This window comes from Tetrahymena thermophila (genome assembly GCF_000189635.1).
Source record: "Tetrahymena thermophila SB210 genomic scaffold scf_8254677, whole genome shotgun sequence".
Lineage (NCBI taxonomy): Eukaryota > Ciliophora > Oligohymenophorea > Hymenostomatida > Tetrahymenidae > Tetrahymena > Tetrahymena thermophila.
This window is the reverse complement of record NW_002476443.1, coordinates 66,762-94,137: the sequence shown is the minus strand read 5'-3', so window position 1 is coordinate 94,137 and position 27,376 is coordinate 66,762. Positions and strand designations below refer to the sequence as shown.

Below are 27,376 nucleotides of genomic sequence, written 5' to 3'. Positions count from 1 at the left end.
TTTCTTTGTTAATTTATTTAGCTCATCATTTTATTTTTGAATTTTTTACTTTTATTATTAATTAATTAATTAATCTTATTATTTCATCTTTTTTCTTCAATTTTTCCTTCTCATTAACTATTTTATGTTATATTTTTTCTTCAATATTTAAAAAGTGGTAAATAAATTGGTGACGAAGGTGCATCAGGCTTAGGTTCTGGTTTAGCAAATTGCATTAATCTCTCAAATTTGACACTTAACCTTCGGTAAAAACAGTTTATTTGTTTTGGATTATGATATTTTGAATTATAAAAACTAATTAAAAACAATAAAGCTCTTTTTTCTTTTTCTTTTTATTGTGCTTGCTTTTTTTTGTTCTTTATTTGTTAATTTATTTAGCTCATCATTTTATTTTCAAATTTTTTACTTTTATTATTAATTAATTAATCTTATTATTTCATCTTTTTTCTTCATTTTTTCCTTCTCATTTACTATTTTATGATATATTTTTTCTTCAATATTTAAAAAGGGATAATTAAATTGGTGCAATGGGTGCATCAGGCTTAGGTTCTGGTTTAGCAAATTGCATTAATCTATCAAATTTGACACTTGAACTTATGTAAAAACAGTTTATTTGTTTTGGATTGTGATATTTTGAATTATAAAAACTAATTAAAAACAATAAAGCTCTTTTTTCTTTTTCTTTTTATTGAGCTTGCTTTTTTTTGTTCTTTCTTTCTTTGTTAATATATTTAGCTCATCATTTTATTTTCAAATTTTTTACTTTTATTATTAATTAATTAATATTATTATTTCATCTTTTTTCATCAATTTTTCCTTCTCATTAACTATTTTATGATATATTTTTTCTTCAATATTTAAAAAGTTGGAATTAAATTGGTGACGAAGGTGCATCAGGCTTAGGTTCTGGTTTAGCAAATTGCATTAATCTCTCAAATTTGACACTTAAACTTTAGTAAAATCAGTTTATTTGTTTTGGATTGTGATATTTTGAATTATATAAACTAATTAAAAACAATAAAGCTCTTTTTTCTTTTTCTTTTTATTGTGCTTGCTTTTTTTTGTTCTTTCTTTGTTAATTTATTTAGCTCATCCTTTTATTTTCAAATTTTTTACTTTTATTATTAATTAATTAATATTATTATTTCATCTTTTTTTTTCATTTTTTCCTTCTCATTTACTATTTTATGATATATTTTTTCTTCAATATTTAAAAAGGGATAATGATATTGGTGATGAAGGTGCATCAGACTTAGGTTCTGGTTTAGCAAATTGCATTAATCTCTCAAATTTGACACTTAACCTTCTGTAAAAACAGTTTATTTGTTTTGGATTATGATATTTTGAATTATAAAAATTAATTAAAAATAATAAAGCTCTTTTTTCTTTTTCTTTTTATTGTACTTACTTTTTTTTGTTTTTCTTTGTTAATTTATTTAGCTCATCCTTTAATTTTTGAATTTTTTACTTTTATTACTAATTAATTAATTAATTAATCTTATTATTTTATCTTTTTTCTTCATTTTTTCCTTCTCATTTACTATTTTATGTTATATTTTTTCTTCAATATTTAAAAAGTTACAATAAAATTGATGCAATGGGTGCATCAGGCTTAGGTTCTGGTTTAGCAAATTGCATTAATCTCTCAAATTTGACACTTGAACTTAGGTAAAAACAGTTTATTTGTTTTGGATTGTGATATTTTAAATTATAAAAATTAATTAAAAATAATAAAGCTCTTTTTTCTTTTTCTTTTTATTGTGCTTGCTTTTTTTTGTTTTTTTTTTGTTAATTTATTTAGCTAATGCTTTTATTTTCAAATTTTTTACTTTTATTATTAATTAATTAATCTTATTATTTCATCTTTTTTCTTCATTTTTTCCTTCTCATTTACTATTTTATGATATATTTTTTCTTCAATATTTAAAAAGGGAAAATCATATTGGTGATGAAGGTGCATCAGACTTAGGTTCTGGTTTAGCAAATTGCATTAATCTCTCAAATTTGACACTTGAACTTAGGTAAAAACAGTTTATTTGTTTTTGATATTTTGAATTATAAAAACTAATTAAAAACAATAAAGCTCTTTTTTCTTTTTCTTTTTATTGTGCTTGCTTTTTTTTGTTCTTTCTTTTTTTGTTAATTTATTTAGCTCATGCTTTTATTTTCAAATTTTTTACTTTTATTATTAATTTATTAATAAATCTTTTTATTTCATATTTTTTCCTTCTAATTAACTATTTAATAATATTTTTTTATCTTCAATATTTAAAAAGGGATAATCATATTGGTGACAAAGGTGCATCAGGCTTAGGTTCTGGTTTAGCAAATTGCATTAATCTCTCAAATTTGACACTTGACCTTTAGTAAAAACAGTTTATTTGTTTTGGATTGTGATATTTTGAATAATAAAAGCTAATTAAAAAAAATAAAACTCTTTGAATTTATTTGATAGCTTTTATTTAATTTATTTTTTTATCATTATTATACCACTAATTTTATTTTATTTATTAATTTAAGAAATATTTTTTAATTTAAAAGTTTATTCTATTTTGATATTTATTTAAAATTTACATAAATTTATTATAAAGTTTTAACAAAATCAATGAATCATAAAAATTCAAAGTTATAAGCTAGTGTCTTAAATCAAAAAGATTAGTTGTCTTTAAAAAAATATTCTGATTATAAAGAAATCACGAAAAAAGGATGAATAAATATTAAATGTTTGAATAATATTATATAATATTTTGAAAAGTTTTTTTTAATCTAAAATATAAATAAATAGATAGATTTTATTATTGATTTACATTTATAAATATCGTTCATATTTATTTTTATAAGTAAATTAATTATTTATATAAAATAAAAAAATTAAATTTATTTAAATTAATTATTCCTCTTAAGGAACCCTATAGTTTCTCCAAAAACGATCAAATAATTTGAAACTTTTTGTGTTATACTATCGCTATTTGCAGCAATTTTTTCTGTAGTTGAGGAGCTACATGTTTTTTTTAATTAAAAAATAAATAAATTAAATTATTTTTAAATTTTGTATTATTTTATATTTATTTGTTAACTTTTAAATTTAAAATAATTAATTTAAATTTAAATTTTGTTTTATATAAATTAATAAATAAAATATAAATTTATTGATAATTAATTTTATGTTGTTTTTCTTTTTCTTATTTTATTTAATTAAATATTATTTAATTTATATATTAATAGATTGTGAAATCTATCATTATATTAATAATTTATTTTTAAATTCATAGTTTGTTTTTTTGTTAAAATTATTATAATTTCTTATTATCTGTTATTAGGATTTTTGACGTTAATACATTTTATTATATTAAAATTAATCCTAAAAAAATACAAAACATACAAATACTAAATTTGGTGATATAAGAAAATCCTAACAGCAACTACCATACCAATATGATTGATTGATGGATAATATTTAAGATTAAAATATAACTGGCATATAAAATCTTGGTATTTATATAATTTAATAATATATAAAAAAAACACTTAAAGTCACAAATTATTTGATCGTTTTGGAGAAGCCGAGGATTTGCTTAAGAGGAATTAATTTATTGAAGTAAATTTAATTTTTAAATTTTATTATTTTTTATAGATAATTTTTTTACTTTCAAAAATATGAATGATATTTATAAATATAAAATCTATAATAAAATCTATCATCTATTTTTATTTTAGGTTAAATAAACTTTTTCAAAATATTATAAAATAAAATATATAATATTATTCAAACATTTTATACTTATTAATTCTTTTTTAGTTAGTTATTTATCAGAAGAATGATTTTTTAAAGACAACTAATCTTTTTGATTTAAGACACTTGCTTTTTACTTTTAATTTTTACGATACATTCATTGAGCTAAAAATTTAATAATAAATTAGTGTAAATTTTAAATAAATATTTAAATAGAATAAACTTTTAAATTATAAATTATTTCTAAAATTAATAAATAATAAACATTTGTGGAATAAAAAAGATAAAAAAATAAATCAAATAAAGTCTATCAAATAAATTCAAAAAGCTTTTTTGTTTAATATTTATTTTTATAGTTTAAAATATCACAATCCAAAACAAATAAACTTTTTTTACGGAAGGTCAAGTGTCAAATTTGAGAGATTAATGCACTTTCTTAAACCAGAACTTAAGCCTGATGCACCTATTACACCAATTTAATTTCCACTTTTTCAATATTGAAGAAAAAATATATCATTAAATAGTTAATTAGAAGGAAAAAATGAAGAAAAAATATGAAATAATAAATAAGATTAATTAATTAATAATAAAAGCAAAAGTTTAAAAATAAAATGATGAGTTAAATTAGCATAGAAAGAACAAAAAAAAGCAAGCACAATAAAAAGAAAAAAGAGCTTTTTCGTTTTTAATTAGTTTTTATAATTTAAAATATCACAATCCAAAACAAGTAAACTGTTTTTACCGAAGATCAAGTGCCAAATTTGAGAGATTAATGCATTTTGCTAAAGCAGAACCTAAGTCTGATGCACCCATGGCACCAATTTTATTTTCACTTTTTAAATATTGAAGAAAAAATATATCATTAAATAGTTAATTAGTACGAAAAAATGAAGAAAAGATATGAAATAATAAGATTAATTAATTAATAATAAAATTAAAAGCTGAAAATAGAATGATGACTTAAATTAACAAAGAAAGAACAAAAAAAAAGCATAATAAAAAGAAAAAGAAAAAAAAGCTTTATTGTTTTTCATTATTTTTTATAATTTAAAATATATCACAATCCAAAACAAATAAGCTATTTTTACTAAAGGTCAAGTGTCAAATTTGAGAGATTAATGCATTTTGCTAAACCAGAACCTAAGCCTGATGCACCTTCATCACCAATATCATTTCTACTTTTTAAATATTGAAGAAAAATATATCATTAAATAGTTAATAAGAAGGAAAAAACGAAGTTAAATTAACAAAGAAATAACAAAAAAAAAAATCATAAAAAGAAGAAAAAAAAAAATTTTTTTGTTTTTATTTAGTTTTTATAATAAAAAATATATCACAATCCAAAACAAATAAGCTATTTTTACTAAAGGTCAAGTGTCAAATTTGAGAGATTAATGCATTTTGCTAAAGCAGAACCTAAGCCTGATATACCTTCATCACCAATATCATTACTACTTTTTAAATATTGAAGAAAAATATATCATTAAATAGTTAATTAGAAAATAAAATTATGGATGACTTAAATATACAAAGAAAGAAAAAAAAAAGCAAGCACAATAAAAAGAAGAGCTTTATTGCTTTTAATTAGTTTTTATAATTAAAAATATATCACAATCGAAAACAAATAAACTATTTTTACTAAAGGTTAAGTGTCAAATTTGAGAGATTAATGCATTCATGAAACTAATGAAACTAACGAAACTCACGAAACTCACGAAACTACATGGAGTGAAGTTGATACTATATATAATATTTGAATGACAAAAAAATATATAAAATAAAGTAAAATAAATTTTTTATTTTGCCATTAAAAGCTTTATCTAGACCTATTGACCCTAAATTAATGTGATTGTAAAGTATCTCACGATCTACAAATCAGATGTATAATGACCTAAATGGTTTTAATTATTAATTTTGTATTTAAATGTGTTTTATACACATTTAAATACAAAATAAAATCAATAATACAAATCAATATATATATAAATATGATAAAAATTAATTTTAAGTTGTATTCTGAGTGCATTTTTATGTGCGAGTATTTCTATTCTATTCTATCGCCAATATCATTTCTACTTTTTAAATATTGAAGAAAAAGTATATTATTAAATAGTTAATTAGAAGGAAAAAATGAAGAAAAAATATGAAATAATAAGATTAATTCATAATAAAAGAAAAAATTTAAAAATAAAATGATGAGTTAAATTAACAAAGAACAAAAAAAAAAAGCACAATAAAAAGAAAAAGCTTTATTATTTTTAATTAGTTATTATAATTAAAAATATATCACAATCCAAAGCAAATAAACTATTTTTACTAAAGGCCAAGTGTCAAATTAGAGAGATTAATGCATTTTGCTAAAGCAGAACCTAAGCCTGATGCACCCATTCCACCAATTTAATTTTCACTTTTTAAATATTGATGAAGAATATATCACAATCCAAAACAAATAAACTATTTTTACTAAAGGTAAAGTTTCAAATTTGAGAGATTAATGCATTTTGCTAAACCAGAACCTAAGCCTGATGCACCCATTGCACCAATTTAATTGTAACTTTTTAAATATAGATGAAAAAGTATATCATTAAATAGTTAATTAGAAGGAAAAAATGAAGAAAAAATAATATTATTTAATTAATAATAAAAGCAAAAGTTTAAAAATAAAATGATGAGTTAATTAACAAATAAAGTAAGAACAAAAAAAAAGCAAGCACAAAAAAAAGAAAAAGAAAAAAGAGCTTTATTGCTTTTAATTAGTTTTTATAATTAAAAATTTTTCACAATCTAAAACAAATAAATTGTTTTTACTGAAGGTCAATAGACAAATTTGAGAGATTAATGCAATTTGCTAAAGCAGAACCTAAGTCTGATGCACCCTTTGCACCTATTTTATTTTCACTTTTTTAATTTTGAAGAAAAAATATATCATTAAATAGTTAATTAGAACGAAAAAATGAAGAAAAAATATGAAATAATAAGATTAATTAATTAATAATTAAAGCAAAAGTTGAAAATAAAATAATGAGTTAAATTAATAAAAAAATAACAAAAAAAAAGCAATCACAATAAAAATAAAAAGAGTTTATTGGTTTTAATTAGTATTTTATAATCAAAAATTTTTCACAATCTAAAACAAATAAACTGTTTTTTACTAAAGATTAAGTGTCAAATTTGAGAGATTAATGCAATTTGCTAAGGCAGAACCTAAGCCTGATGCGCCTTCATCACCAATTTAAAGAAGGGCTAAGCGACTCGAGTGGGCGAGTCGGAGGGTCTTAGCAGTGATATCGGGGGTTCGAATCCTATACCGCCCCCTTTATTTCGAAAAATTCCATGTAATATTTTCTTTGCAGATGGGTACATAAAAGTATCGAATTCGACATATCACCCCCCTACCTATATCCCCCACTTATATATTTATAAATCTGATTTTTATTAAAAAATAAAAAACACTACTTATTACATTTTACTCTGTTAGGATTAAATTAATATAAATAATTTTTTAAAATGTTATTTTTAATTCAGATATTTTGTTCATAATATTATGAGATATTAACAATTAAGTAAGAAATAAATAAATAAACTCAACAATTATTTTTGTATTTTTAGTATTTAATAATATTTTGAAGTATTTAATTAATTTTTTTGATATAATATAATACATTTATTTTTGATAATAAATAGTAAAAGTGTTTATCAAAAATATATTAATTTTTTCATATATGTTTACATTCATCTTTTGATTTATTTTATATTAAAATAGTTAGTGGATTACTTTAATGTTGCATTTTAAGTATAAATTGTATTATTTTTTAGTTATTTCTTGTCTTATTAACAGTTTTGTGTAATTTAAAATAAGCATCATTCATCTATTTAGAATATATTGCAAATTTAATCAACTTTTAAAAATTATTTTTTCTTTCGTTTTTTGCAGTGACTTTCTTGCAGTCATAATCATTTTCATAGCTATTAATGAATCGCTTTAACCTTTTCCATTTTCAAATTCTCATCTAGCGCTTTTTCTGGTAATTTCACCCCTTTTTAAGATTTAATATAAAAAAATGCATTTAAATTGACAATATTCAAATAAATTTGTTGATGATACTATGAGATATTAACAATTGAAGTAAGAAACAAATAAACTCAACAACTATTTTTGTATTTTTAGTATTTAATAATATTTTGAAGTATTTAATTAGTTTTTTAATGTTTTTTGATATAAGAGTTAAATGTAATACAATTATTTTGGATAATAAATAGTAAAAGTGTTTATTTATAAATACATTAATTTTTTCATGCATATTTACATATATCTTTTGATTTATTATATATTAAAATAGTTAGTGGATTAATTTAATGTTGCATTTTAAGTATAAATCATAATATTTTTCAGTTATTTCTTGTCTCATCAACAGTTTGGTGCAATTTAAAATAAGCATCATTCATCTATTTAGAATAAATAGTAAGTTTACGCTAAAATTAACTTTTAAAAATTACTTTTTCTTTTGTTTTTTGCAGTGACTCTCTTGTAGTCATAATCATTTTCATAGCTATTAATGGATCGCTTTCACTTTTTCCAATTTCAAATTCTCTTCTAGCGCTTTTTCTGATAATTTCACCCCTTTTTAAGATGTAATATAAAAAAAGCAAATTAAAATCGAAAATATTCATCAATATAATTTTATTTTTAATGTTTCTGGATGATCAATTAAGTAATTAATTACCAATTTTCTCCTTTTGTATTATTCCAATAAAAATAATTTGAAAATTTAAGAATCTCTCTATATAATTTCAGGGCTTCTTTATTTGGTGGCATTTTTTTGGATAAAATCATATGCTCAATAGGCTTTGATAATATTTCTTCTAACATCTTTTTACCAGCTGCACTCATTTCCGCTAATTACTTTTTTTTTAAGCTAATTTATAAACAGATATAATTGATGTGAATGAATGAATATAAAAGTATATATATAGATATATATTATGCATTATTTATATGTTATTATCAAAGAAAATTCTGAGATATTAATAAGAAAATTATATAGAACCTCAGTAGAAATATTCATTTATTTATAATAATTTTTTGATAAAAGCAAATTTATCTAAAAAAGTAATCAAATTAATTCTAAAAAAAATAAATTTATTTCAATTAAAAAAAAATATTTTTAATTTGATTTTTTAAATTAGAAAATTCGAATTTTATTATAAAGATATTTAATCGAAATCATTTGTTTATTTTTTTTCAAACAAAACTAGCAATTAAAAATGAATAGAATTTTTATGATATAAAAAAGACAAATAAATAAAAAAATAAACAAAGAGAAAAATAAATTTAATTTATTTAAGAAGATAAAATAAATTATGATTATTTTAAATTAGTTTTTCGTGTAAATTAATTTTTTAAATTTAAAAAGATTTGGTTTGTGAGTCATAAGTTGAAATGAATCTTTTAAGTAGATTTTTGAATTAATTTATTAAAAATATTTGGCAGAAATGAGATGAAAGTTCTATTTGTTTCTAAAAGAAAAGACCAATGAAAAAAATAGTTGTTTAAAGCATTGAAATATCATAAAAGCTAAAATTTTATATTCTTTGTTTAATCTTAATGCATATTTGCAAGCACTAAAATACTAAATAAATGAACAAATAATTTATTGTGTTTTTGCTTGTTAATTAATTATCTTGTTTGTTTGTTAATTGGTTTTTAATGCAAAAATTGGAAAGAAATACTAATAAATGAGTAGGAATAATATTCAGTTTTGAATAAATTTTCAAGTCAAAAATAAGAAAGATCTATAATTAATAAATTAATTTATTAATCAATTAAATAATAATTATTTATAAAGGAATTATATATATAGATAGTATAGTTTGAACAATAGAGGTTAGATAGACAATAATAGTATTTGCTAATCCAATTTAGTAGCTAGCCAATTTAATTCTACTAGAAGCCAATTATTTCATACAACCATTTATACTCACTTAGATTGCAAACACAAAATTAAAATAGCAAACTAAATAGTCAATTTATTGAGAATTTTCTGATTAAATGTTAGCATTTATTTCTAAGCAAAGTTCATACGGAGTAACAAATCGTGTTATTCATAGCTATAAGCAATTACTCTCCAACACTAGCAATAGTTGCATATATAGATCTAATCAAATATCTTTTAATGGAGCAACTTCATTTGTCAATTAATAAAAATACTTGCATGCAAATCTAAATCAAAATGTGAAAATGTTTGATGTTTAGCACAATTTATTTAATGGCTCTGTCAAATAAACAAATGAGCCCGCTACAACTTCAAACAATCAAACTCTTTAACAGCTTTTCGAATAAGTCAAACCAAAAACTCTTTTTGAAAAGGAAAAGCAATAGTAAGAGCTTTATCATTTATAATATAAGCACATTCGCAAGGAGTATCTCATCGAAGGTGCTCGCGCTTCTCAAATTTTAATTCAATTAGATGGCAATCTGCTTGAGGATTGCTGCTAAATTTTCTTTAATGAATTCTTAAGCAACAGAGAAAAAGTTCCAAGCAAAATTTCTTTGGCTATTGAAAAGTGTTATAATGAAAAACTAGAACGCTTCATCACAGAAGAAGAAAGAATCATTCGTGATGATCCCTATAAAGTAATCAACTATTTATTTATTTATTTACTAACTTACTTAATTCTTTTTTAAAGTAATTCTACCAAGGCTTAATCTCAAATTTTCCAAACAAATCAATAAAAAAAATAACAAATAAATATGGTTAATACTTCATTTAATATCTTAAAATTACATAATCAATAGCATTACTCTAAATTTTCATCCCCCTCTTTAATTTAAAATGAAAGAAAATATTTAAAACCTATTGATTATAAAATAAAAATGATTTTGAAAGCCGAGAAGGGAATGAAAAGAGGAAAAAATGGGTTATATAAATTATGTTTAATAAAATAAAAATAGATAGCAGAGAGATCTCAGGAGATATTTAAAAGCTTGAAAATAATATTAGAAATAATGGATAAAGGAAATAAGGGATTATTGACAGGCGATTTGCATCCTAAATTAATAGATGGATGCAGCAAGGTATTTCCAGAAACTCTAAAAAAGCTTTAGGAGTTTTAGCATTAGAATATCGATGGAGGCAGTAGCTTGTCATTTGAATAGATTGTAGATAGCATGTACAACACAATTTCTGTTTATGCTTTTTAGGAAATGTTTAAACTGCCTTTATATGGAATTAAATATCCTGATTTAGAAAATAAAAGAAATTTGTTTGAGAGACAGCTTATCTTGGAATAGGAATCTTAGTCTTAGGCAGTCAATAAGTTCTTGAAGGTTTACGAAGATTTGAATAAGTTTGGGTTGGCTGTCAATATAGGATTTGCAAAAAGATATATTATGAATTGGTTTCCTAATTTGTGCAAGGTCATTAAAGAAGAGTAGCAACAGTGTTTATTAGGAGAACTAAAGGGAGAAAGAAAATATTATGCAACATATTTGACAAAGCTTTCTGCAGAGAGAATAGCTATTTTGAGTTTAACTGAGTTGATGAAGCAGATTTTGCGTATTTCCAATAAATTCAAAGAAAGCGCTGAGAACATGGAAAACACAATCGTTGATTGCAGCATTGTTTCTAAAGCCATTTTTTCATCTATTGGTGAAGCCGTAAATTTGCAATACATTTATGAGTAAGAAGAGAAGCTGAATAAAGAAAAGGAAAAGAAAGATCTCGAAAGTTTGGTTGAGAAGATAAATTCTAATAACACTTCTAACTCTTCTGAAGAGGAAGTCACTCAACGTGCTAAAAAGTATCTTGCTGACAAAACAAAGGAAGCCAATTAAAAGATCATGGAGAGTCTTTACAAAAAGAAGAATTCCACTTCTAAATTGAATTATTAAGAAATAGGAATTCCCAAGACCATCTAGCTTAAGATCGGCTCTCTCTTAATTTATTTGATGAAAGAGACTATTCAAATAAGAAATGAATAGAATTTCTGGATTCATTTGCTTGTTCCTTCCTACAAAAAGTCAAAGAATAATGATGGTTATGTTGGTGTTATCAATATTAATGAAGACTTTATCATTTCTCTCTATGAATAGTCAGAAAAGAGTGAGTCTCCTTTCATGCATCTAGAAAGATGTCTGCCAATGATCTACAAACCTGCTCCTTGGTAAGACTACGAAATTGGAGGATATTACTAACGTCCCACAAATCTCATGCGTATCCACGAATCTCCAATTTAAGAAAAAGTTTTATCCTACTCTGATCTCTCTAAAATGTACAACATCTTAAACACAGTCAGTCAGACAGCTTGGAGAATTAACAAAAAAGTAAAAATTAATTTTTATTCATTTAAATAAAATAAAAAAACATAGAAATTTTATTCATTTTAATTTGTTATTTAAAGGTTTTTGATGTCATGGAAAAAATTTGGGAAGAAGGTGGTGGCTAAGGTGAAATTCCTCGCCGTTTTTATGATTACAAAGACTATGTTTATCAATATTAACTCAAGGAGTGCAAGAATAGAGATGAATAATAAAGACTGATGAAGAAAATTTAGGAACAAAGAGATATGCATTCAATGAGAAGTGATTTCTAACTCAAAATTAATGTTGCAAAGGCATTCAGAAACATAGAAAAGATTTATTTCCCTCATAATGTCGATTTCAGAGGTCGTATTTATCCTATCCCTCCTCATTTGAATCACATGGGTGCAGATATTTCTCGTGGTCTCCTCGAGTATTCAGAGAGCAAGAAAATTGGAAAAACCGGCTGGTATTGGCTTAAGGTTCATCTTTCCAATTTACTTGGTTAGGACAAGCTTTCCTTCCCCGAAAGAGTCGCATTTGCTGAATCTTAATTTGAAAACGTAAAAAGATGGGCTTCCGATCCATTGAAACACAGAGAATGGATTCAAGTCGAAGACGCATGGTAATTTCTAAATAATTTGTTTTTAAATGAAAAATAATTTGAATGAATAACTTAAAGGTAAGCTCTTGCTACAATTTTCGATGTAGCTGAAGCACTCAAGCTAGAAAACCCAGAAGATTACATTTCTCACTTGCACGTTCACATGGATGGTTCATGTAACGGTCTACAGCATTATGCAGCTATTGGTAGAGATAAAGATGGTGCCATGCAGGTAAAAAAAGAACCAAATATATTCATAAAATTTATTAAAAAATAAAATTAAAAAGGTTAATCTGATGAATGCTTAAAAGCCAGGTGATTTGTACAGTCACGTAGCAAGAATGGTCGAACAAAGAGTAGGAAAAGATGCAAATGATGACTTAGCTAAGTATAATGCAATCGCTAAAAAGCTATCTGGTAACATCAAGAGAAAAGTAGTTAAATAAACAGTTATGACATCAGTCTACGGTGTCACCTTCGTAGGTGCAAGAAAGTAGATTTATAAGCAATTAAGAGATAAAGATTTCCTAACAGAAGAAGAAGCCTATGAAGCATCTTATTACTTAGCCCAAACAACTCTAGACTGTATTAAAGATCTTTTCAGTTCTGCTCACTACATCAAAAAGTGGTTAATTAACTGTGCAGGTCTCATTGCAAACACATCTAATCCCGTCAGTTGGATCACTCCTATGGGGTAATTCTTTTGTTAAAAATAAATAAATAAATACACCCCAAAAAAAATGTCTTCATTTAAATAACTTCTCCATAAAAATCAAGAATTAGTTTCTAATAAATCAAAAGAAAAATTCAAAAAAAGATTTTTTTAAATGCAAAATAAAAAAATTTTTAAATGAATTCCAAGAAATATGAACAAATAGCTTTTAAATAAAATAATTTGTTAAGTAACTAATTTACTAATTAGAGCAAATTAAAAGAATAAATTAATTTTAATTAAACAATAAATAATAAATATCTTACTATGAAAGCAATTCAATTAATAAACATCTAATTTAAGACAATTAATTATTAAACAGAATCTTATTTTTAAGAAAATTAATTATTAAGCATCTATTTTTTAAAGCAATTTATTAATAATCATCTAATTTTTAAGACTGATAAATAAATAATCAAGATACATCTAATTTTGATTACAACTAATTAATAAATAACTAATTATTACAAAAAGTAAATCAATTTGGTATTTAACAATAAATATCTTATTATGAAAGCAATTAATATCAAATTTTAATACAATTAATTATTAAACAGTATCATCTAATTTTTAAGGAAATAAACATCTAATTTTTAAAGCAATAAAATAGCAAAATAATTTTTAATACTTTTAAAAATTCAACATCTAATTTTTAAAACAATAAATTAATTTTTAAATAAAATAATTAAAAAAATTATTTTTAAGGAATTATTTAATAAAGAGTATATTTTCAAAGCAATTAATTAAATACTTGTCTAGTTTTTAAAGAAATTATCACTAAAAAATATTAATTCAAAATTAATTTTAGAATATTTAAAAAAATATTTTTTCAACACTTTTAACATTTTAAACTTTGTTAAAATTAAAATTAATTTTTTTTTGCAAAATAAAAATTTACTTAAAACAAATAATGAAATAAACTCTCTTTAATAAATTATAGCAAAAAATAATTTATTTTATTTTAAAATTTAATATGGAGATTGATATATTTTTTATTTTAAAAATACATTTTATTTTTTAATAAATTGTTTTTAAAATTTAAATAAAATATTTAGCTTGCCTGTTGTTCAACCTTATAGATCAAAGGGACAATTAGATGTGATTAACACTGTGATACAAAAAATAGCAGTAGAACAAGATTCAGATAGAGTAAATAAATAAAATTTAGATAATTTTAACAGTTATTAATGAGTTTTATTATAAATGTTATTAGCTACCCATAAATAAGTCAAAATAAAGATCTGCCTTCCCTCCCAATTATATTCACTCTCTCGATTCTACTCACTTGATGTACACCGCTTTAGAATGTATCAAACGGTATTACTTTAAATGATTAAATTATAATTCTACTTAGCTAATTTGTTATCATTTATCTATAAATAGTGGCATGCATTTTGCAGCTGTTCACGATTCTTATTGGACTCACGCCTGCGATATTGAAGAAATGCACAAAATTTTGAGAGAACAAGTAAAATAATCATATTTTTATCGAATTCTAATCAAATTTAATAAATAAATAGTTCGTTAAATTGCACAGCCAACCTCTGCTTGAAGACTTAAAAGCATCCTTCGAAAGAAGATATCCAAACATAGAATTCCCAGAGATTCCAAACAGAGTAAAAAAGCTTATTAAAGTGAGACAATAAATGGAAATTAATGATTATTTAAATAAATAAATTAATAGGGACTACTCGATTTAGAAGAAGTTAAAAAGAGTACTTATTTCTTTTGTTGATAGAAAAACCAATAAATTTCAATAAATTTAAACAACATAAATCAATAATAAAAATTACAAATACTCAATTCACACCACCAAATCTTAATTCATTCATTCATTAATCCATCATTAAAATCATTCATTAATTATCACCATTAAAAACATAATCTTCCACATAATATTTAAATGGCGCTCTTCTTAAATCTATAAATCTATCTCAATTAACAGTTCTTATAATAAATAATAAATCAAAATATTATTAAATTAACTAAATAAATCAATAAATAAATACTTTGTATATTTCTATCTTTTTCTTTATTAATTCGTTCATTCGTTTTTTATTAATAAACTAGCTAATATTTGTCTTAACTTAAAATAATTAATTAATTAATTAACTAACTAACAAATGATTAAAGAAACAATTTTGATTAAAAGGGGAAGAAATATCTTTTGAAATTTTATTTTTTTGATTAAATTTGAATTTAAGAAAGAAATTTGAAAGAAGAAAAGAGAGGGGAAAAAAAGAAAAAGAAGTAATAATTTATTAATTAAAAAAAATCAATAGATAAGAAAAAATCTTTGCAAAAAAGAAAATCACTATTGAAAATAAATTCTTTTTCAACTACAAAAATTTCATTTCGCATCTGTACGATGGATACCGAGTAGATAGAGTGATCGAGGAGATAAAGAGAGCATTCAACATAATTTTATTTGTTTATCCGATTTATTTAAGGCAAACCAAGTTTTTTAAACCGCCCAAAAACACCTGTTAATACTATCATAATCCACTCCACTTAAATAAATAAATAAAATAGAATGCAACTCCTCACTCAAAAAACACTCTCACTCAGTCCTCTGTTGACATCAAGCGGATCTAAATGGTTCTCTCTTAGCACCTGAACTATATAAAAAGTATTTTTTGAACCATAGGAAACCACCCAGACGAGAGACTCAAACCAAAAAGAGAAAGAAAAAAGAAAAAACAAAATAAAATAAATCATTAAAAATAAATAAAATAAATAAATAAATGAAAGAAATTAAACAAATAAATCATCTTAAACAACTAAGAAAATATTAAAGCAAACTTAAAAACTAAACAGAAAAACACATAAGCAACAAATAAACAAACAAGCAAATAAACAAAGAAAAAAACAAACTAAGAAATAAAACAAATAAGAAAACTTAGCAAACAAATAAAACAAATAAATCAATGAATTAAGATAGATGAAAATAAATTAATAAAAGAAAATAAATAAATAAATCAAATAATATAAAAAAGAAAGTAAATAAATTCAAATAATAATTAAGAAAAATAATTAAATTTGAAGTGGGGAAAGGCATGCTGTATTTTTTTTTATTTAATTAAGTATTTTTACAAAATTTAATGTGAAATTAATTTTTGTTTTGTGGAATTTATTTGTTTCTTTGATTGATTAGTTTTTTTGTGGGAGAAATTAAATTCTGGAAAATCGATGAATTGAAAGATAATAAAAAAAAGCAAGCAATAAATTTGTTTTCAATGTTTTTATTTTAAGGTAAATTGAAATGTAAAAATAGATGAATAATTAATTCTTTTGAATGGGAATTATCATTTAAAACTGAGCTAGCTTGATATAAGAAATTATTTAAGTAAAATAAATGGAATAAACAAACAAAATTGCTGAATTTAGTAAAAAAACAAATGACTTTAACGCAAAATAAAAAATAATTTAAAATAATTTTAGAGCAATAAATTTTGCTTTAAAATGAAGAAGAGAAAATATTATTTAGAATTTAAAAGAAACATTTTAAGAATTTAGATGAAATAAATAAATAAAGGCTTTTTATAATTTTGGTAAAACCCACAAATTAATTTAGTAGATAGTTTCTGTCTTTAAATTTAATTAAATGAAAGTATTAATAAGTCATTTATTCATTCATACATTTACATAATTATAACTCTGTTAAAAAAATAGCATATATAATTGTATTGGTTCAAATTACTAAAATGAATCTTACAAATTAAAAATGCCTCGATCCCTAGAATTTCGACAATAATATTGATATTCTCATGAAGTAGGCAAAGAATAAAATCACTAGCAAGCTGGTATAGTAATTTCATATTACTACGCTTGATGAGCAGTGAGATACTTATTTTTTCCCTTCTTTCCATTCTATTTGTAATTTCTTTTCTATCAATCAATAATTTCATTATAAATAAGGGCTAGAAAATAACTCAATAAATTAACTTCTTCAAGTAGTTAATTCATTCATTCATAGAAAATGTTTATGAGTGAGAAAGATTTTATTAAAATAAAAATTTTACTTTAAATCAATCAAGACAAACAATTTGCTAGTTTAATTGTTTTATTGTTTATTTATTTGAACTTTCATGTTAAAATTTAACTATTAGCACCATTAAAAGTAATAAAGAAATTTAAAGATAGAGAAAGGTTTTGTTTGTTTTTTATTTATTTATTCATTCACTGGCTTTGATAATAAATAGTTCGATCTATTTTTATTATTTGCTTGTTTTTTTTGTTTTTCCTTTTCTATTTTTAGTTACTAAAATATTATTGGTTCTATGTGGCATTTGTATGTTTAAGTTTTATTTCATCTTATTTTGTTACTTAATTTTCGGTCAATTCTGAGACCATATAAACAATAATTGCATCAATTTTAGTTTAATACAGAAATGACAATCAGATAACTCATAAGATTTAGTGCTTGTTTCATTGGTTATTGGTTAGGACCAAATAAATTCTTTTGCTGCAAAAATGAATTTGATGTTTTATTGACCAGAAATAAAGAAAACTTTAATAGATTTTACTTAGTTAATTATTTTTTAATTGATTTATTGAATGAACGAATGAATGAATTATTTATTAATTGATTGTTTGATTGATTGATTAACTGCTCGCTAAATTTATACAATTAATAGCAAGTAGGTACTATTATATAAAATTAAATTATAAAAAACTTATCAAAACTTTCAAGTTTCTTTCTCTGCGCTGCTGAGAATGAATCATCTTGTACCTACTTTTTAAACGCAAGGTAATAGGCCTATGAATGTTTATGAATGGCATAACAGGCATGTAATTGATTGGCTAAAGGAGCACGATCTTTAGGACTACTAATCCATATTTGGTAAATTATTCATTAATCATTATTTACTAAAAAAATGGGTTTGTTTCTTTAAGCTTAGCAAGAAATTCCTTGCACTTTTGGGAAAGGCAAAATAAAAAGCTAATTTAGCTAATTGATAACTTTTAAAAAATAAAAGAAATGCAGAAAGTCAATGGAGAATAACTTCTTCTAACCACAGAAGAGAAGGCAATTCATGAATTTAAAATAGAAGATGATGAAGATAGAAAAATATTCATGCAAGGTAAATAAATAAATAAATGATTAAATTGTCTTAACAAAATTTTTAAGAAAATCTATGATTAAATAATGAAAAAACTTAAAAATTTTAGATCCAATTTTCTATTTGAATATTTTAAGTTCAAAAGATGTTTGTTTTGTTCATTTACTTAAACAAAAAAATATTACTCATAATAAAAGTAGAAAAAAAAAGGTTTATTAATTAGATTTTAATTAAATATTTAGAACTAGATCTTTTAAAAGAGTACCATGATTCCAGAAGAAAAGCAAATATGATAGAAGAAGCTGAAAAGCTACAAAAAGAAGCTTCCGAATATTTAGAAACTATTAGTGTAAACATACTAATTCACATTTTCACTATAATTAAATTAAGCAGTTCAAGAAGATATTTTATGCTTAAAAGCTAGACTATACACAAGCAGTTTCTAAAAATAATTAGAAGTTATTTCATATTTTTTTTGCAGTTTTGAAAAAATATTTTAGAAATCTATGAAAACTAAAATCAATTGCTAAATACTTTTTTCAAGAAATTTAAACAATTTAAATATCTAAATTCGAACGAACTAAACACAAGTATTTATTTATAGGATCAACTTAGAAGTTTAAATAAATAGAAGGGAAAAAATGATCTTATTTATTGAAATAAAAGGTTATGATTTTCCAAAATAATGATTTGAGACAGTATTTTATTAAAGATTGCTTGCTTTAGAGTTAATCTTAGTTGTATTTTGAAATATTTTTTATCTTTGGATAATCAACTTCTTAAAAATATGGATCCTTAATTCATTAATTCAGATAAAGAAATTTAAAGTGTTTAACATTCTTTATTTTTAATTTAATATTAATTAATTGAGGCAATATAAAATATTTTGCAATTTACCAAATAAAGTAAGCATTAAATTATGATTTTATAATAATAATAGCTCAGAATCAGATTGAATTTTAAGAAAAAATATTTAAGTTTTTAGCCTAATTTACAGAGCTATTTATTGTAGTAAATAAGCAAAAACGATGCTAAACTTTAAATAATTGAACAATATTGGAGATTAAGTAAAACCATGTTAAATAAAAACCATAAATAATAAGAGAAAATAGAAAATTTTAACTACTATTAAGTGAATATAAGCTATTCTATATTAATATTTTTATTTATTAACAAATAAAATTGGAATTCAGTTAGCTTTATTTAAGCATTTTGAAAGTTAATTGATAATAAATGGCTGCTTATTTGTTGGTTAGCATTATTTTAGCTAAATTTCATTAAGATAAAATAGAAAATTTTAACTACTATTAATGAATATATTCTATTTATTATTAAAATTTTTGTTTATTAACAAATGAAATTGGAATTCAGCTTTATTTAAGCATTTTCAAAATAAATAAATGATGAAATAAATGCTTTTTTTGTAAAATGTATTATTAGATGATGCCTATACATAATGGGATGAACGGAGGAGCTATTTGTGATGGGGAAATGGATCTTTTACCAACTGACAGTTCTATTTAACAATTCGAAGATAATGATAGTGCGACAAACAGGTTTTTGCTCGAGTAAGAGATTAAGATGATTGTGGGTTTATTACAACGAGCTGGAAGTGATAGGATAGATAATAGTGCTAATAACTTTAATGATACTTCTCAAAGATATGGAATGACTCTTTCCAAACCTTATATTTTAAGTTCTAATAACTTAGTTGTAAGCACTACTTCGATTTAATAACCCTAGGCTACTTCTACTGATTACTAGTCTTAATGGTACAATGAATCAATATAGATCAGTAAAATGAAAATTCCTCATTTTTTCGAACATCCTGTTTTTTCTAAAGATCATCAAGTCGAATAAAGTGAAAGAATAAGTGAGGCTTAATCTTACTAGGAAAATTTCTCTACATTACCCATAACAAATGAAGAGAAATTACAATCAATTGTAAATTAGTCTTTAATTATAAAGGACTGTTTAGACTTAGATAATCCATAATAATTTTAATTATACGAGCTGCTTTCTAGTGAAATATAAGTTGCAAATGAAGGAATAATCAGTCAAAGTTAGAGCAATCCTCATTCTAAAAGGAAGTTAGGTCTATTTAAATTTATGCCAGCATAGAAAAGCAGTAAACAAGAGCTTTCTTTTGCAAACCAACAAACAATTAATATAATTCCCAGCAATCTTAAGTGTAATTGGTCATTTAGGTCTCTAAATTCATCTTAAATAATAGCTCTACAAGTAATGAAAAGAGCAATTGTAATTGACGATACTTATATTATGGGCAATCACATAATAAACATAATGAGCGTTGAAATACAGTCTTAATAATAGTGCAAAGTTGCCCTTAAAATTAGCAGAATAAATAATTAAATTGCATTCCAAAAGTAAAATGTCTTCGTAAACACTGAAGGAATTACATTTGGCAAAAATAAAAAAACTTGCACCATATATCTTGAAAATGACAAAGAAGTAAGCTCTAATCACTGCAGAATGGTTTTCGATCCATAATTAAAAAGCACCTTTATAATTGATAACAGCTCTACAAACGGGTAAACTTTCTTTTTCAATCATTTTAAATTTATTCAAAAAAAATTATTTTTATTTTCTAAATTCAATTTTAATTTTTTATTTTTTATTCATTTTTTATTTGAATTTAAAATAATTCTCACTTTATTGAAAATTATTTTAAATTTATTCTTCAAATAAAAATAATGCTTTGATTATTAAAATAAATTAATTGCTACAATTTGATTACAATTGATTTTATTAGTAGCAATTGCTCAAGTAAAATTTATGACTAAAATCAATGCAATCAAAATAAATAATCAGAAATTGCTATTTGATTGAATAAAATGAGCAATATTATTTTAAATTTATTCTTAAAATGAAAATATAATGCTTGAATTATTAAAATAAATTAGTTGCTACATTTTGATTATTGATTTTATTAGTAGCAATTGCTCAAGTAAAATTTATGACTAAAATCAATGCAATGAAAATAAATAATCAGAAATCGCTTTTATATTAAATAAAATAAATGAGCAATAATATTTTAAATTGATTCTTAAAATGAAAATATAATGCTTGAATTATCAAAATAAATTAATTGATACATTTTGATTACAATTGATTTTATTAGTAGCAGTTGCTCTAGTAAAATTTATGACTAAAATCAATGCTATGAAAATAAATAATCAGAAATCGCTTTTTGATTAAATAAAATAAGAAAGAAAGAATTAATTTTTGTCTTAAAATTGTCAAAAGATTTGTTTGCTTAATAAATTAAACGGATTTTTGGTTATTTTTGTTGATAAATAATGAGAAAATAAAGATAATTTTAGTTTAGAGATGAATTAAGTTTTTTTAAATTTAATTTGATTTTTTAAATAAATAATTTATTATAATAATAATTAATAAAATTTTATAGAACTTGGATTCAAATTAAAGCAGGGAAGAATGAATGTTTAGGATAGAAGATGCATATCTAAATTGATTTAAAGAGAGACATTATGATATATGATTGCATTGATAATTATAATTTAGATGACGTTAGAAAAGAACTATAAAATAATTGTATTAGTTGCTTTAAAAATAACAAAAACACTAGAAATCTAAATACTTAAAAAATTGAATACTGCTTAGCTTGTGCTTAAATCCTCCTTTAGAAAGATTCATGGGCTTAAATATTATATTGAAAATATTTATTTCTCAGTTAAAATCTCTTGATCAAATAAAATTAACTATCAAAAAAACATAAATAAAAACAAATAGGTAGATTGATTGATTGATTGAAAAACAAGAAATTTAATTAAATGAATTATAAAATAATTAATTAAAAAAATAAATATATTTATTATAAGATAATAATCATTATTATTAAAATCGAATTCAAATAAAATTAATTTATAGATTTTTTGTAATTTATTTATTGAAATAAAAACTAATTAATTAATTAAATAATTATAAATAAAATTATTAAATAATTCCCTAAAAACTTTATAAAAAAACTTAATCAGATGAAAAACAAAAAAAAAATAAATAAATTCAATTTATTAAAAACAGAATACCAAATAATTTCTAAAATATTTTACCGAATACCAAATATACATTTTATTGGGTCTATAATTAAAATTAATTAATAACATATTTTGTTCAATTAAATGAAGCAACTAGTTCATTGTATTTATTTATTTGTTGGGATCAAAAGTAACTCATTTACTAAAATAATTTAAAATAGAATTAATTAAATAAGCAAGATAAATTAAAAAGAACAAACAATTTAATAAAATCTATTTTTTTAAATAACAAAAATGATAACAATTATTAATTACAAGTAAAATATAATAGAATTCAAAAAGAATTCTTTCTTATTTTTAATATATTAATTAATAACATATTTTGTTCAGTTAAATGAAGCAACTAGTTGTTTAAAAAATAACAAACAGCTAAATAAAATCAATATTTTTAAATAAAAAAAGAGATAGATAACAATTATTTATTATTTACAAGTAAAATAGAATAGAAATAAACAAATTAATTATTATTCTTAAAATATAAATTTTACTTTATAATTAATTAATCAGCTAGCTGGGTTTGAGTGAATGCATTAATTATATTATGTTTGTTTTTATGTATATATGTATTGCTTGCTGTTTAGATTGAAAATTTTTTGAATGCTTATTAATAGATAATTAGAAGAAAGATAAATAGTGATAAAGATTTATTATATATAATTCATATTGGCTGGATGAAAAGTAAAACGCACATGATTTCTTAATAATTGAAAAGAAAAAGTTTATTAAGAATTTAAATAAATTAATTGATTTATATAAGGAAATAAAGAGAGAAAAGAAGAATAAAATGAGTGGCGAGGAATAAAAGGATTACGAAGATATTAACGAACATGAGGAAGAGGAGGAAGAAGAAAACTTGGAAAAGATGCATCACGGCAATATGAACGAAGGGGAAGTGCAAAACAATTAAGTTTACAATCATCCCATCGATTCTAACGGCTACGATGGCTAGCAAGATAATGAAATTAATCAAAATAATATTGTAGATTAGATAAGTGAGGACATTGAAGAGAAGATTAAGGTGTTTGACGAATTCGTCAAGGGGAAATCGGAGGAACAAACACTGAATATTAGAATGCATTAATTAGCTTTAGCGAAGATTCTTGTTTTTACTCATGGAAAGAGTCATTTTAAGCTTGTAGAAGCTCATACTAAACTTGGTATTGCATATTTAAATTACAAGTGTTACGAGTAAGCTATTGATCATCTAACTATGGCATTGAAAAAGAATGGTAATTTGTTTGGAGAGATCAAGGACTCATAGGTTTATCATGCAGATATTTTGACTTAGTTGGGCAAGTGTTATCTTGAAGTTCAAAGTTATGAAGATGCTCTTGAGTTATTGACAAAAGCAAATGAATTATACAAAACAGTAAAAGGGGAAAATGATTTATCTTCAGTACCTACTTTGAATTGCATAGCTTAATGCTACACAAAGATGAAAGATTATGACAAGGCATAGGAAACAATTGCTCTCATTTACGACATTTAAAGCACTCACCACAGTCTTAGAAGCGAGCAAATAGCAATGACAATGGTTGAACATGCAAAAATTTTAGCATTGAGACAAGATTTCATTTAAGCAATTGAATATCAAAACAGAGCAATTGAAGTACTTATTGAAATAGAATACAACAGACCTGAATATGTAGCAGAATTATACCAAACTCTTAGCACCTATCAAGAAAAGGATGGTAAAGTTTCAGACTAGGTTGAGTCCCTTCAAAAAGTAAAGACTCTCTATAAAGAAATTTATGGTCCAACAGATAAAAAGGTTATAAAGGTAAAGCGTTAAATATCAATGATTCTGCTAAAGAACAACTAACACGACGCTGCTCTAGAAGAGCTCCAAGAAATCGAAGAGTTGGAGAGCAAAGTATATGGAGAAAATTCCGTCTAAGTAGCAAAGACTCTGCGTATTATAGGAACAATTAAAATTCTAACACAAGGAATAAACGAAGCCCAAAAGTATTTCTCAAAGGCCATGAAGATATTTGAAGAAAATGGCATGAAAAATTAAGTAAAAGAAATGAAGGAAAAGCTTAAAATGACAAAAGATATCAAAGAGAAAAAGGGCGTTGGTCTTAAACAAGGTGCTTACTACGAGTGAATCAAATGAAACCACTTTAAATTAATTATATTTATTCAACCTTTTATATATTCAAAATCATATCTGTATTCATTACAACAACTTAATAAGATTTAGCAATCATTTTCATTAAATCAAAGCCTATTTTATAATCATTTTTTAAATTTAATTTAAGCAAAATAGTCTTAAAATGAGCAACAAATAAAAACAATAAATTAATTAGCTGAAATGCGTATTAAATTATTAGTTTTTTTTATTTGTTTTGTAGAAAAATATTTTTTTATTACAAAATGTTAATAAAGTTTCACAATCATTCCAATTAAATCTAATGCATAAAATTGTTGATATTTTAGAATCATTTTTTTGAATGAATCAAAAAAAAAAATATTAAGTAAATAAATAAATAAACAAATAAATATCAATAAATTAAATCATTCAGATTAAATGTGTATAAATTTGTTTGTTTTTTATTTGCTCGTAGAAAATCATTTTTTTATTACAATTTTTTAATAAATTTTAACAATCATTCTATTTATATCAAATGCATAAAATATTTGATATTAAAGAATCATTTTTTAAATTGAATTTAATCACAAAAAGAAAAATAAGCAAATTATTGCTATTTTTTTATCATTTTTTATTAATTAAATTTAACAACAAAGAAAAAAATAAGCAAATAAACAAGCAAACAAACAAATAAGCAAAAAATTAATAACCTTAAAATGTAAACTTTTATAGATTTTTTTTTTTTCCCATTAAAAAATAACTTTTGTGTAACTTAAAAAATGTAACAAAATCATTTTAATTAAATCAAATACATAAAATTATTGCTATTTTTTTATCATTTTTTAAGTTAAATTTAACATCAAAGAAAAAAATAGGCAAATAAATAAATAAATAAACAAACAAAAATCAATCAGCTTAAATGAGAATGTATTTATAGGTATGTTTATTTGCTGAGTAGAAAAATCATTTTTTTCAGTACAATAATCATTTTTTTAAATTTAATTGAATCTCATTGAGAAAAATAAGTAAGTAAATTAGTAAATAAACAATTAAAAGTTAAAAAACTAAACCAATCAGCTTATATGTGTATAAATTTATTGATTTTTATATTTACCCAATTTTAGTATTACAAGAATTTAATAAAATCTTAAGATATTTAAAAAAATAAAACACATAAAATTATTGATATTCTGTAATCATTTTTTAAATGAAATTTAATTACAAAGAGAAAATTAAGTAAGCAAACAAATTAATATCGATAAATTAAATCAATCAGCTTAAATGCGTATAAATATATTTATTTATTTACTCAGTATTAAATAAATTTTGTATTAGACCAACTTATTATTTTTTAGAAGTATTTTACTGAAATTAAACTCATAAGATTATTGGTATTTTATAATAATTTTAAATTAAATAGAAAGAGAATTTTAAGTAAGCAAAGTAATTAAAACCATATAAATTAAATCAATCAGCATTAATGCGTTTTAATTTACTGATGTTTTTATTTGCTCAGTAAAGTCTTTATATTTTTTGATATTAATCTATTTATAAGATAGATATCAAACTATGATTTTAATCAAAATGATTTTGATTAAATTAAAAAATATTACTAAAGTATTGTCAAAAAAGATTAATTAGATATGTCTATGAAAATGTAAAATAAATGTGTAATTAAAATCAAATGCGCAAAAAATAAAAATTATTAAAAATGTGAATGAACTTTTTAATTAAAAGTAAACAAACACATCAATTTCTTTTCTTACTAAAAATAAATCTTTAAATTAAGAAATTTATTATAAAAATATAATAGAAAAAATAACAATAAATGTAAATATGGTCGATTCAATCAGTAAAAATTGTAAATTTTAAAATGAAATTTACAAGAAATTAATGAAAGAAAATCAAATTTAATTGAAGACTTTATTCGTATTTTAGTAAATTTTCAAAGAAAATATCAAAGATAAAGAAAAAAATATATAAATGAAGGATTTTAAGAAAATTATAAAAAAGAAAAAAATGGAGAAGAGTCAAAAAAATTGCGAATAAAAAGTATTTTGAAGTTTTTAAATCAAATTTTATAGAAATTGAAATTAATGCAAATGAGTTACTGAATAAAAAACATTAAATTGAAATAGATAAATAAATACAAATAAAAATTAATATAAAAATGTAAAGACTTTTTAAATAAATAAAAGAAAAGAAAAGAAAAGTCAAATTTATGACTGAGGATATTTATTCATTCATTCATTTAATTATTGAATTTGAGAAAAAATATGATAGAAGAATTTTATAGATAAAAATGAGTTAATGCTTATTGAGTTAATCTGATTAAAAAATATAAATTAGAAATATAAGCAAAAGCTTTGAATAATTTGAAAGTACCAACATTAGCTTTTTTTTAATTAATTAAATATAAATACAAATGAAAATTATAATGATAATTTATTAATTAATAAATTAATTAATTAATACGAAAAAGCGATTTAATCAGGAAGGGCTGATTTAGTGAAAAATATTTATTTGATTTAAAAGGAGTAAATTTTATTTGTAAATAGTTTATTGTTTCGTTTGTAGATAAATTAATTGAGAGATATTTAATGTTTGACAATTTATTTATTTATATATTTCTCAACTTGTGGAGTAAAGTTTTGTTGGAATTGATTGATGTTGGTGTTGCGAGTTTGTTTGAGGGTAAAATCTTTTATCATGATGAGGTGAGCTGGAAAATCAAGCAAAATATCAATCTAAGGAGAATGTAATACTATTATATTTTTAATCCATTTGTAAAATC

At 22.2% G+C, this 27,376-nt stretch overlaps 8 protein-coding genes across 8 annotated transcripts; 5 read left to right on the top strand and 3 right to left on the bottom strand. All coding sequences in view use genetic code 6, as the record gives it.

Annotated features, from left to right (window-relative positions):
- Positions 1–527: 527 nt before the first annotated feature.
- On the top strand, positions 528–2,397 carry TTHERM_01119580 (hypothetical protein; the record flags this gene model as incomplete). Its single annotated transcript, XM_001013493.3, has 6 exons — positions 528–598; positions 866–955; positions 1,219–1,308; positions 1,579–1,668; positions 1,932–2,021; positions 2,277–2,397. 6 exons carry the CDS (start codon positions 528–530, stop codon positions 2,395–2,397), a joined length of 552 nt encoding a protein of 183 aa, XP_001013493.3.
- Positions 2,398–3,810: 1,413 nt separating this feature from the next.
- TTHERM_001119553 (hypothetical protein) lies at positions 3,811–6,268 on the bottom strand (the record flags this gene model as incomplete). Its single annotated transcript, XM_012796987.1, has 7 exons — positions 3,811–3,898; positions 4,130–4,219; positions 4,476–4,565; positions 4,822–4,911; positions 5,098–5,187; positions 6,051–6,140; positions 6,198–6,268. The coding sequence occupies 7 exons, from the start codon at positions 6,266–6,268 to the stop codon at positions 3,811–3,813; spliced, it is 609 nt and encodes a 202-aa protein (XP_012652441.1).
- Positions 6,269–6,898: 630 nt separating this feature from the next.
- On the bottom strand, positions 6,899–7,096 carry TTHERM_001119551 (hypothetical protein; the record flags this gene model as incomplete). Its single annotated transcript, XM_012796986.1, has 1 exon — positions 6,899–7,096. One exon carries the CDS (start codon positions 7,094–7,096, stop codon positions 6,899–6,901), a length of 198 nt encoding a protein of 65 aa, XP_012652440.1.
- A 1,026-nt stretch (positions 7,097–8,122) lies between these two features.
- Positions 8,123–8,624, bottom strand: TTHERM_01119550 (complex 1 protein, LYR family protein; the record flags this gene model as incomplete). The annotated part of the gene is made up of 3 exons (XM_001013490.1): positions 8,123–8,179; positions 8,231–8,354; positions 8,458–8,624. The coding sequence occupies 3 exons, from the start codon at positions 8,622–8,624 to the stop codon at positions 8,123–8,125; spliced, it is 348 nt and encodes a 115-aa protein (XP_001013490.1).
- A 1,158-nt stretch (positions 8,625–9,782) lies between these two features.
- Positions 9,783–15,083, top strand: TTHERM_01119540 (DNA-directed RNA polymerase; the record flags this gene model as incomplete). Its single annotated transcript, XM_001013489.2, has 10 exons — positions 9,783–10,367; positions 10,686–12,056; positions 12,134–12,657; positions 12,715–12,868; positions 12,924–13,330; positions 14,404–14,497; positions 14,562–14,665; positions 14,732–14,816; positions 14,869–14,964; positions 15,033–15,083. 10 exons carry the CDS (start codon positions 9,783–9,785, stop codon positions 15,081–15,083), a joined length of 3,471 nt encoding a protein of 1,156 aa, XP_001013489.2.
- Positions 15,084–17,436: 2,353 nt separating this feature from the next.
- Positions 17,437–17,937, top strand: TTHERM_001119539 (transmembrane protein, putative; the record flags this gene model as incomplete). Its single annotated transcript, XM_012796985.1, has 1 exon — positions 17,437–17,937. The coding sequence occupies one exon, from the start codon at positions 17,437–17,439 to the stop codon at positions 17,935–17,937; it is 501 nt and encodes a 166-aa protein (XP_012652439.1).
- Positions 17,938–18,064: 127 nt separating this feature from the next.
- TTHERM_01119530 (FHA domain protein) lies at positions 18,065–22,109 on the top strand (the record flags this gene model as incomplete). The annotated part of the gene is made up of 5 exons (XM_001013488.2): positions 18,065–18,191; positions 18,328–18,432; positions 18,654–18,760; positions 19,852–20,963; positions 21,842–22,109. The coding sequence occupies 5 exons, from the start codon at positions 18,065–18,067 to the stop codon at positions 22,107–22,109; spliced, it is 1,719 nt and encodes a 572-aa protein (XP_001013488.2).
- A 1,165-nt stretch (positions 22,110–23,274) lies between these two features.
- TTHERM_01119520 (tetratricopeptide repeat protein) lies at positions 23,275–24,597 on the top strand (the record flags this gene model as incomplete). The annotated part of the gene is made up of 1 exon (XM_001013487.1): positions 23,275–24,597. One exon carries the CDS (start codon positions 23,275–23,277, stop codon positions 24,595–24,597), a length of 1,323 nt encoding a protein of 440 aa, XP_001013487.1.
- Positions 24,598–27,376: the final 2,779 nt, after the last annotated feature.